Here is a 12,346-nt window from a genome sequence, read left to right as displayed (position 1 = left end):
AACTTTCATTAAATTACACATGCAAGATAGCAAATTAAAGCTACACTCGTTGTGAATCCAGTCATCATGTCAGATTTCAAAAAGGCTTTTCGGTGAAAGCATAAGATGCTATTATTTCAACTCTGCAGGCGCGACACAAAAAGCAGAAATAAAATATATATCATGTCTTACCTTTGACGAGCTTCTTTTGTTGGCACTCCTACATGTCGCATAAACATCACAAATGGTCCTTTTGTTCGATTAATTCCGTCGATATCTATCCAAAATGTCCATTTATTTGGCACGTTTGATCCAGAAAAACACTGCTTCCAACTTACGCAACGTCATTACAAAATATCTCAAAAGTTACCTGTAAACTTCAAAACATTTCAAACTACTTTTGTAATAAAACTGTAGGTATTTCTAAACGTATATAATCGATCAAATTGAAGACAGAATGATCTGTGTTCAATGCAGGAGCAAACTGACACTAGTTTTCTGGTTACGCGCCTCTATCAAAAGGTACACATGAAGTGACATTCGTTTACTTAGGGGTGCACTCACTTTTGTTGCCAGCGGTTTAGGCATTAATGGCTGTGTGTTGAGTTATTTTGAGGGGACAGCAAATTTACACTGTTATACAAGCTGTACACTCACTACTACATTGTAGCAAAGTGTCATTTCTTCAGTGTTCTCACATGAAAAGATATACTCAAATATTTACAAAAATGTGAGGGGTGTACTCACTTTTGTGATATACTGTATATACAGGTGATACAGTCTTATACTCAGCTGGCCCCTCCCTGGATTTTGTGTTAAATGCTCTACAACAAAACTTTCTTAGTGTCGAACAAGCTTTCTCTCCCCTTAACCTTGTTCTGAACACCTCCAAAACGGGCGGCTACTTTGGACTAGTAACCAAAAGGTTGCAAGATCAAATCCCTAAGATGACAAGTGCACAGTACTAAACAGAGCCATGGCTACATGGAACTCTAATCCACATCAAGTAACTCACGCAAGCAATAAAATCAAATTTAAAAAACAGATACAAATACACACTATGGAACAGCGAGGACTGTGAAGAGTCACACACACATAACATACAGTGCATTTGGAAAGTATTCAGACCCCTTCACTTTTTCCACATTTTGTTATGTTACAGCCTTATTCTAAAATTGATCAAATGTTTTTTTTTCACATCAAACTACACACAATACTCCATAATCACAAAAACTGAAATATGACATTTACATAAGTATTCTGACCCTTTACTCAGTACTTTGTTGAAGCACCTTTGGCAGCGAATACTGCCTCAAGTCTCGTTGGGTATGATGCAAAAAGCTTGGCACACCTGTATTTGGGGAGTTTATCCCATTCTTCTCTGCAGATCCTCTCAAGCTCTGTCAGTTTGGATGGGGAGCGTCACTGCACAACTATTTTCAGGTCTCACCAGAGATGTTCGATCGGGTTCAAGTCCGGGCTCTGGCTGGGCCACTTAAGGACATCAAGATACTTGTCTCGAAGTCACTCCTGCGTTGTCTTGGCTGTGTGCTTAGTGTTGTTGTCTTGTTGGAAGGTGAACCTTCGCCTCAGTCTGAGGTCCTGAGCGCTCTGGAGCAGGTTTTCATCAAGGATCTCATTACTTCTCCATTCATCTTTCAATTGTTTCTGACTAGTCTCCCAGTCCCTGCCGCTGACACAAGTCATTTTTCAAACTATTGTTTACAGACAGATTATTTCACTTATAATTCACTGTATCACAATTCCAGTGTGTCAGAAGTTTACATACACTAAGTTGACTGTGCCTTTAAACAGCTTGGAAAATTCCAAGAAAATGATGTCATGGCTTTAGAAGCTTCTGATAGGCTAATTGACATAATTTGAGTCAATTGGAGGTGTACCTGTGCATGTATTTCAAGGCCTACCTTCAAACTCAGTGCCTCCTTGCTTGACATCATGGGATTTTTTTTTTTAAATCAGCCAAGACAGCAGAAAAAAATTGTAGACCTCCACAAGTCTGGTTCATCCTTGGGAGCAATTTCCAAATGCCTGAAGGTACCACGTTCATCTGTACAAACAATAATACGCAAGTATAAACACCATGGGACCACACAGCCATCATACCGCTCAGGAGGGAGACGCGTTCTGTCTCCTAGAGATGAACATACTTTGGTACGAAAAGTGCAAATCAATCCCAGAACAACAGCAGGGGACCTTGTGAAGATGCTGGAGGAAACAGGTACAAGTATCTATATCCACAGTAAAACGAGTCCTATATCGACATAACCTGAAAGGCCGCTCAGCAAGGAAGAAGCCACTGCTCCAAAACCTCCATAAAAAGCCCGACTATGGTTTGCACATGGGGACAAAGATCATACTTTTTGGAGAAATGTCCCCTGGTCTGATGAAACAAAAATAGAACTGTTTGGCCATAATGACCATCGTTATGTTTGGAGGAAAAAGGGGGAGGCTTGCAAGCCGAAGAACACCATCCCAACCATGAAGCACTGGGGTGGCAGCATCATGTTTTGGGGGTGCTTTGCTGCAAGAGGGACTGGTGTACTTCACAAAATAGATGGTATCATGAGGAAGGAAAATTACGTGGATATATTGAAGCAACATCTCACAACATCAGTCAGGCTTGGTTGCAAATTGGTCATCCAAATGGACAATGACCCCAAGCATACTTCCAAAGTTGTGGCAAAATGGATTAAGGACAACAAAGTCAATGTATTGGAGTGGCCATCACAAAGCCCTGACCTTAATCCTATAGAAAATGTGACGGCAGAACTGAAAAAGTCTGTGCGAGCAAGGAGGCCTGCAAACCTGACTCAGTTACACCAGCTCTGTCAGGAGGAATGGGCCAAAATTCACCCAACTTATTGTGGGAAGCCTGTGGAAGGCTACCCGAACGTTTGACTCAAGTTAAACAATTTAAAGGCAATGCTACCAAATACTAATTGAGTGTTATGTAAACTTCTGACCCACTGGGAAAAGCTGAAATAAATCATTCTCTCTACTATTATTCTGACATTTCACATTCTTAAAATAAAGTGGTGATCCTAACTGACCTAAGACAGGGAATTTTCACTAGGATTAAATGTCAGGAATTGTAAAAAAAAAAAATAAAAAAAACTGAGTTTAAATGTATTTGGCTAAGGTGCATGTAAACTTCCAACTTCAACTGTATTACTGCCACAATTTTTACTGGACCCCAGCAGCTAATTGGGATCCATAATAAATCCAAATACAAAAATATATTTGAAAATATAAAAATACACAGAAAATAAGCATTTAAAATAAAATTCTTATATATGCATGTCTTTAAATTAGGTCTGTCAAACGATAAAAACATTTAATTGACTTAATCACAGGATTTGATGTGATAAATCATAAATAATCGCAAATTCAAAATTTGCTCAAATTGAGCCGTAATTTAAGATTGTTTATACAAGAATACTCACGTCTTGATTTTGTCCAAAGTAACGGTTATCAAAATCAGGTAAATTGATGAAGCAGTCTTTCTTTAAACTCAATGAAAACTTGTTTTGACATCACATTGTTGTTTTTAGCTGTATAGATTATGTATTTGGATGTTTTCAGTATATTTTGAATGCTTCAGCTAGATTTATTTGATTAGAATTTAGATGGAATGCAACTTGTGCTACAGAAAAATGCAATGTGAAGAACTTAATTCCCAGGTTTTTACGTACAAGCCTTCCCTGCATCCGTCGATGAGGGCCAGGAAGAGGGGCTTGTTGTGGGGGATGGTCTGCAGGATGTTCCCGCTGTTGGTGACGTAGCCAATGGCCCACTGGCCCAGTCGTGTGCAGCTTTGTCTGAAGATGTAGCTAGAATGCGAGATGGGAAACAGGGAGGTCAGACAAATCAAACATGAAAACAGTAATATTGTCACTGTCGGATGGAAACCTTGTATCTCCAAAAAGGCCATTTTTAAAGAACTGAAAAAATAGACATTATTTCAACAAAAAGTTCATAATTTGACCACATTCTGGGTCAGATATTCACACGTCACTAAAACATTGCTGTTTTCAACAAAAAAAATCTATGTTAAATTGGAATTACACATTTTGAGCACATTATACGTGGTGATATGTGATTTTATTATCATTGATTAGAACGGGCAGCGTCTGAACCTGTGAACGCATTGCCATATTTGCATTAATTCTCCATTAATTGACAAGCATGAAAGATTATTTTATATGTGTGTTTATCTTTTATGAGTGTAGATTCACACTTTGTCTGAATTAAACCCAGCGTGTCTGCTTACTTTAACCTGCTCTTTCGCTCGTTCTCCCAATGGACTACAGCATACCGGTGGAACACATAGCCTAATTCGTCTCTTCTTGGCACAGGATTAATTAAATCTATCGACTGATCTGTTAGTGCGTGCACAAACTGAATAAAACAGCTTTGAATTCTGTAATGAACGTATTGTAATATTTTTTAAATTGTATATCTGCCTTAATTTTGCCGGACCCCAGGAAGAGCAGCAGCTAATGGGGTTCCATAATAAATACAAATGAGTGGATTCGGCTACTTCAGCCACATCCATTGCTGGCAGGGGTAAAATATAGAGCACACAGCCATGCAATCTCCATAGACAAACATTGGCAGTAGAATGGCCTTACTGAAGAGCTCAGTGACTTTCAATGTGGCACTGTCATAAGATGCCTTTCCAACATGTCAGTTCAACTGTAAGTGCTGTTATTGTGAGGTGGAAACATCTAGGAGAAACAACGGCTCAACCGCGAAGTGGTAGGACACACAAGCTCACAGAACATAGCGCATAAAAATGTTCTGTTCTCTGTTGTAAAACTAACTACTGAGTTCCAAACTGCCTCTGGAAGAAATGTCAGTACAATAACTGTTCGTAGGGAGCTTCATGAAACAAGTTTCCTTGGCCGAGCAGCCGCACAAAAGCCTAAGATCACCATGAGCAATGTCAAGCATTGGCTGGACCTTTGCACTCTAGAGCAGTGGAAACGTGTTCTCTGGTCGCAGGCCACCATCCCTGTGGAACGCTTTAGACACCTTGTAGAGACCAGTCCCTGGCCAATGGAGGCTGTTCTGAGGTCAACAACGGAGTGCAATGCAATATTAGGAAGGTGTTTCTAATGTGTAATACCTTCAGTGTACAGTATATACATAGTTTTTGTTAAAATTGCTTAAGCTCAGTAAATTTGGGAATTATGGATGGACAGCAATATTAAAACATTGTCTCTGTTTTTTAAAGCAGGTTTAAGTCAAAATGGAGACTGGAACATTCAGGAACAATCAACACCTCCTGGAAAGCCATTCTGGTGTGTCTTTGGCATTACAATTTGGGTAATAGAACCGTTGAAAAATAAAACTCTATCCTAGGGTTAGATTTTCAGAAGACTGAGGTGGGTTTTCCTATAACTTTTTTTTTACCTTCCTAGTAAAGCAATACAAAACCATCAATCATCCCAGAAAAGTGCTAAAAATAGCCCATGTTAACATATGTATCTGAAGAAAGTTCATGAAATCAATCATTTGCTAGTAACAGATGACATTCATAGTCTCTCATATAATCTCTGAAACTCACTTAGATAACACCTTTGATGATAGAGTGGTAGCAATACATGGTTATAAGACCTACCGAAAAGACAGAAGGTGGAGGTGTGGCCATTCATATTCAGAACCACTTTCCTGTAAAGCTTAGAGAGGATCTTGTGTTAAATACTGTTGAAGTAATATGGCTACAGGTTCATCTGCCCCACCTAAAGCCCATTCTGGTGGGAAACTGTCACACCCTGAACTGTTTCACCTGTCTTTGTGCTTGTCTCCACCCCCTTCCAGATGTTGCCCATCTTCCCCATGTATTTATACCTGTGCCAAATTCAAATTAAATTACTACAAATATAACATTTTCATGAAATCACAAGTGCAATATAGCAAAACACAGCTTAGCTCGTTGTTAATCCACCTGGCGTGTCAGATCTCAAAAAAGCTTTACAGCGAAAGCAAACCAAGCGTTAATGTAAGGACATCTCTCTCAGCAGACAAAACATTACAAACAGCTAGCAGCAAAGTAGATTGGTCACGAAAGTCAGAAAAGCAATTAAATGAATCGCTTACCTTTGATGATCTTCGGATGTTTGCAATCACGAGACTCCCAGTTACACAATAAATGTTCCTTTTGTTCGATAAAGATTATTTTCATATCCAAAAACCTCCATTTGGTTGGCGCATTTTGTTTAGTAATCCACAGGCTCGAGCGGTCACGACGGGGCAGATGAAATTCCAAATAGTATCCGTAAAGTCCGTAGAGACATGTCAAACGTTTTTTATAATCAAACCTCTGGTTGTTTTTACAATAAATAATTTCATAAGATCATATTTCAACCAGACCGTAGCTTTTTCAATAAGAGAGAGAGAGAGAAAAAATGTCTGCTCCAAGCTGTTGGCGCATGTAAAACTCTGGGGACACCCAGCCGTCCACTGACGCAATGTGATCATTCTCGCTCATTTTTCAGAATAAAAGGCTGAAACTATGTCTAAAGAGTGTTCACACCATGTGGAAGCCATAGGGAAAGGGATTTGGTTGATATCCCTTTAAATGGAGGGAAGGCATGCAATGGAACAGGGAGGTTTGAAAATAAGAGGCACTTCCAAGTTGGATTTTCCTCAGGTTTTCACCTGCAATATCAGTTCTGTTATACTCACAGACAATATTTTGACAGTTGTGGTAACTTTAGAGTGTTTTCTATCCTAATCTGCCAATTATATGCATATTCTAGCTTCTGGGCCTGAGAAATAGGCCGTTTAATTTGGGTATGTTTTTCATCCAAACATCAAAATACTGCCCCCTACACTCAACAGGTTAATGAACTTCTGCCTGTCCTCGACCTGCCTATTGCCTGCCCCTTGTATTCTAATAAATATCAGAGGCTCAAACAATCTGCCTCCTGTGTCTGCATCTGGGTCTCGCCCTGTGTTGTTATAGTGTGAAACTGGCCATGACTGACCCAGCAGCCTCGGACCGGCTCCGCAACGCTGTCTCCCTGCAAGGAGCCACCATTGAAAAACATGAGGAGCTACTTCAGAGCCTTATGGAAGGTCTCCGTAAGACCACTGGTTCCCTCCTGGTTTGGAGCTCGTTCTGCCACTCACATTGCCTTAAGGCGGCACAGGACGTTCTCCCGCAGGCTCTGGTAAATGCTTGGATTTCTCCCCCATTCCCGCGGAATACCAGGACCTCCTGGAGGTGTTCAACAAGGCTCGCGTCACCTCCCTCCCTCTGCACCATCCCAACGATTGTGCTATTGATCTCCTCCCGGGCACAACACCGCCTCGTGGGGGGCTATATTCCCTGTCTGGCCCTGAAACCAAGGCCATGGAGGAGTACATTGAGGACTCTGGCTGCTGGGAGCATTCGTCCTTCTGCCTCCCCTGCCAGCACAGGGTTATTCTTTGTGGAAAAAAAGGACAAGACCCTGCGTCCATGTATCAACTACCGGGGCCTCAATGATATCACGGTGAAGAATCACTACCCTCTACCACTCCTCTCCTTGGCTTTCAAACCTCTCCAGGGGCCACCATGTTTTTCCAAGTTGGACCTTCGGAATGCCTACCACCTAGTTCGGATACGCGAAGGAGACGAGTGGAAGACGGCTTTCAACACAGTTAGTGAACACTATGAGTACCTGGTCATGCCGTTTGGACTCACCAACGCTCCCGCAGTGTTCCAGGCTCTGGTCAACGATGTGCTCCGTGACATGTTGAATGGATCAAGATTGCGTTGAAAGAGCGGGTGCACTGGCTGGAAGGGGCGGAATATCAATTTTTGGCGTGGACTGATCATAAGTTTTTAGAATATCTCCACACCGCCATGCACCTTAATTCTAGGCAGATCCGTTGGGCCCTGTTATTCACCAGGTTCAACTTCACCATCACCTACCACCCAGGGTCTAAGAATGTCAGGGGGGAGCCCTGGCTAACCGAATGTTTGTCCCTGATTCGGCCCGATCTCAGGTCCTGGAATGGGCTCATTCCTCCAAGCTTACCTGCCATCCCAGCTCCCGTTGGACCCTGGCCTTCCTCGGACAATGCTTCTGGTGGCCCACTATTGTTCCTGACGTCTCAGCCTTTGTTGCCGCATGCACGGTGTGTGCTCAGAATAAGACTCCGCGGCAAGCTCTGGCTGGACTCCTTCAATCCCTCCCTGTTCCTCATCGCCCCTGGTTTTATGTATCCCTGGATTTTGTCACTGGGCTTCCATAGTCTGATGGCAACACCACTATCCTGACAGTAGTGGATAGGTTATGTAAAGCCACCCATTTCATCCCTCTCCCCAAGTTACCTTCAGCTAAGGAGACGGACCAGCTCATGGTGCAGCACGTCTTCGGAATCCATGGACTCCCTGTCGACATTGTCTCTGATCGTGGTCCTCAACCCCTCTCCAGGTATCACCCATCTTCCCCATTATCCCCAGTGTATTTATACTTGTGTACTCTGTCTGTTGCCAGTTTGTCTTGTCTTGTCAAGCCTACCAGCATGTTTTTCTGTGCTCCTGTTTTCTAGCCCTCCCGGGTTCTGACCTGCCCTGCCTGCCCTGACCTCGAGCCTGCCTGCCCCCCTGTACCTTTCGGAATCTGACCTAGTTAATGAACTTCTGCCTGTCCTTGCCCTGTCTATTGCCTGCCCCTTGTATTGCAATAAATATCAGAGACTCAAACCATCTGCCTCCCACGAACGCATCTGGGTCTCGCCCTGTGTCGTTATAGGAAGCTGCTACAGACCACCAAGGACTAACAGTCAGTATCTGGATAACATGTTTGAAAATATATGTGAAATCAAGAGAAAAGTATATTTTCCTGGGTGATTTAAATATTGACGGGCTTTTATTAGGGCATCAATCCACTCAAGACAAAGCTTCAAACTGTAACTAGTGCAACCTGGTTCTGGTTACCAGTAAACCTACCAGGGTAGTTACATTTACATTTACATTTAAGTCATTTAGCAGACGCTCTTATCCAGAGCGACTTACAAATTGGTGCATTCACCTTATGACATCCAGTGGAACAGTAGTGCATCTAAATCTTTTAAGGGGGGGGTGACAAACAGCACAGGAAGGAAATCATCAACATGTATTGATCACATCTTTACTAATGCTGAAGAAATTTGCTTTAAAGCTGTATCAAAATCCATTGGATGTAGTGATCACAATATAGTAGCCATATCTAGGAAAACCAATACAAGAAGTTCTGTAGTGATTCCTGATGTAAAGAATATTTGTTGGTCCGTGGTGCGTAATGTGGACCAACCAGACGCTTCACTTTACACATTTATGAAATTGCTTATCCCAATTACTAATAAGCATGCACCCATTAACTTCTTATGGCTTGGGGGCAGTATTTTGACATCTGGATGAGAAGCGTGCCCAAAGTAAACTGCCTGTTACTCAGGCCCAGAAGTTAGGGTATGCATATAATTGGTAGATTTGGATAGAAAAAACTCTAAAGGTACCAAAACTGTTAAAATAATGTCTGTGAGTATAACAGAACTGATATGGCAGGCGAAAACCTGAGGAAAATCGATCCAGGAAGTGGGATTTTTTTGATTTGGCAATTTTCAATTGAATGCCTATAGAGTATCTAATGGGTTAGGACCCAGATTGCAGTTCCTATGGCTTCCACAAGATGTCAACAATCTTTAGACATTGTTTCAGGCTTGTTTTCTGAAAAATTAAGAAGAATGAGACCTTTCTGTCAGTGGACTGTAGAATCATGCAGTGCTGGTTTGTGCGCATGACAGAGTGCACGCCCTTCGTTGTTTTTCCTTTCTATTGAATACGCTATTGTCCGGTTGAAATATTATCGATTATTTAGACAATTAACAACCTGAGGATTAATTATAAACATCGTTTGACATGTTTCGACAAACTTTACCGGTACTATTAGGATGTATTCGTCTGCATGCTTTGTTTTTGGGATATAAAGAGGGACTTTATCAAACAAAATGAACATTTATTGTGTAGCTGGGACTCTTGGGACTGCAACCATATGAAGATCTTCAAAGCTAAGTGATTAATTTTATTTGATCGCTATTTCTGACTTTTGTAATATCTTTACTTGGTTGTAAAATGTTTGTATGCTTTTCATAGCGGGGCGCTGTCCTCAGATAATCGCAAGAAAGCTAAGGTAACTGAGCTAAACGACTAGCACTCACTTCCGTCATCATGAAGTGCTTTGAGAGACTAGTCAAGGACCATATCACCTCCACCCTACCTGACACCCTAGACCCACTCCAATTTGCTTACCGCCCAAATAGGTCCACAGACGATGCAATCTCAACCACACTGCACACTGCCCTAACCCATCTGGACAAGAGGAATACCTATGTGAGAATGCTGTTCATCGACTACAGCTCGGCATTTAACACCATAGTGCCCTCCAAGCTCGTCATCAAGCTCGAGACCCTGGGCCTCGACCCCGTCCTGTGCAACTGGGTACTGGACTTCCTGACGGGCCGCCCCCAGGTGGTGAGGGTAGGCAACAACATCTCCACCCCGCTGATCCTCAACACTGGGTCCCCACAAGGGTGCGTTCTGAGCCCTCTCCTGTACTCCCTGTTCACCCACGACTGCGTGGCCACGCACGCCTCCAACTCAATCATCAAGTTTGCGGACGACACAAAAGTGGTAGGCTTGATTACCAACAACGACGAGACGGCCTACAGGGAGGAGGTGAGGGCCCTCGGAGTGTGGTGTCAGGAAAATAACCTCACACTCAACGTCAACAAAACTAAGGAGATGATTGTGGACTTCAGGAAACAGCAGAGGGAACACCCCCCTATCCACATCGATGGAACAGTAGTGGAGAGGGTAGTAAGTTTTAAGTTCCTCGGCGTACACATCACAGACAAACTGAATTGGTCCACCCACACAGACAGCATCGTGAAGAAGGCACAGCAGCGCCTCTTCAACCTCAGGAGGCTGAAGAAATTCGGCTTGTCACCAAAAGCACTCACAAACTTCTACAGATGCACAATCGAGAGCATCCTGTCAGGCTGTATCACCGCCTGGTACGGCAACTGCTCCGCCCACAACCGTAAGGCTCTCCAGAGGGTAGTGATCACCGGGGGCAAACTACCTGCCCTCCAGGACACCTACACCACCCGATGTCATAGGAAGGCCATAAAGATCATCAAGGACAACAACCACCTGAGCCACTGCCTGTTCACCCCGCTATCATCCAGAAGGCGAGGTCAGTACAGGTGCATCAAAGCTGGGACCGAGAGACTGAAAAACAGCTTCTATCTCAAGGCCATCAGACTGTTAAACAGCCACCACTAACATTGAGTGGTTGCTGCCAACACACTGACTCAACTCCAGCCACTTTAATAATGGGAATTGATGGGAAATTATGTAAAATATATCACTAGTCACTTTAAACAATGCTACCTAATATAATGTTTACATACCCTACATTATTCATCTCAAAGGGGTGGCAGCGTAGCCTAGTGGTTAGAGCGTTGGACTAGTAACCGGAAGGTTGCGAGTTCAAACCCCCGAGCTGACAAGGTACAAATCTGTCGTTCTGCCCCTGAACAGGCAGTTAACCCACTGTTCCCAGGCCGTCATTGAAAATAAGAATGTGTTCTTAACTGACTTGCCTGGTTAAATAAAGGTTAAAAAATATATATGTATATGTATATACTGTACTCTATATCATCTACTGCATCTTTATGTAATACATGTATAACTATGCCACTTTGTTTACATACTCATCATATGTATATACTGCCCTCAATACCATCTACTGTATCTTGCCTATGCCGCTCTGTACCATCACTCATTCATATATCTTTATGTACATATTCTTTATCCCCTTACATTTGCGTCTATAAGGTAGTAGTTTTGGAATTGTTAGCTAGATTACTTGTTGGTTATTACTGCATTGTCAGAACTGGAAGCACAAGCATTTCGCTACACTCGCATTAACATCTGCTAACCATGTGTATGTGACAAATAACATTTGATTTGATTTGATTTGGTATGCTTTCGCCGTAAAGCCTTTTGAAATCTGACAAGGCGGCTGGATTAACAAGAAGTTCATCTTTAAGTCAATGTATAACTGTCACGTTCTGACCTTAGTTCTTTTGTCATGTCTTTGTTTTAGTATGGTCAGGGCGTGAGTTGGGTGGGCAGTCTATGTTCCTTTTTCTATGATTTGGTATTTCTGTGTTTGGCCTGGTATGGTTCTCAATCAGAGGCAGCTGTCATCGTTGTCCCTGATTGAGAACCATACTTAGGCAGCCTGTTTTCACCTTTGAGTTGTGGGTGATTATACTTTCTGTTTAGTGTGTTTTTTGCACCTGA

The 12,346-nt window shown here is 42.5% G+C and overlaps 1 protein-coding gene across 4 annotated transcripts in view; it reads right to left on the bottom strand.

The window, feature by feature from the left end:
* Positions 1 to 12,346, bottom strand: part of cblb (Cbl proto-oncogene B, E3 ubiquitin protein ligase) — a 160,797-nt gene that overhangs the window by 76,302 nt on the left and 72,149 nt on the right. For 3 of the 4 annotated variants that reach the window (XM_029629945.2, XM_029629948.2, XM_029629944.2), the window contains one exon: positions 3,693 to 3,830. The exons of the other annotated variant lie outside the window; for it this stretch is intronic. In XM_029629945.2, coding sequence (XP_029485805.1) covers positions 3,693 to 3,830 — 138 coding nt within the window. The remainder of the gene's footprint in view (positions 1 to 3,692; positions 3,831 to 12,346) is intronic. 4 annotated transcript variants of the gene reach the window in all.

Source organism: Oncorhynchus nerka, linkage group LG23 (assembly GCF_034236695.1).
Source record: "Oncorhynchus nerka isolate Pitt River linkage group LG23, Oner_Uvic_2.0, whole genome shotgun sequence".
NCBI lineage: Eukaryota > Metazoa > Chordata > Actinopteri > Salmoniformes > Salmonidae > Oncorhynchus > Oncorhynchus nerka.
The sequence above is the reverse complement of the archived record's forward strand: the minus strand, read 5'-3'. Positions and strand labels throughout refer to the sequence as shown.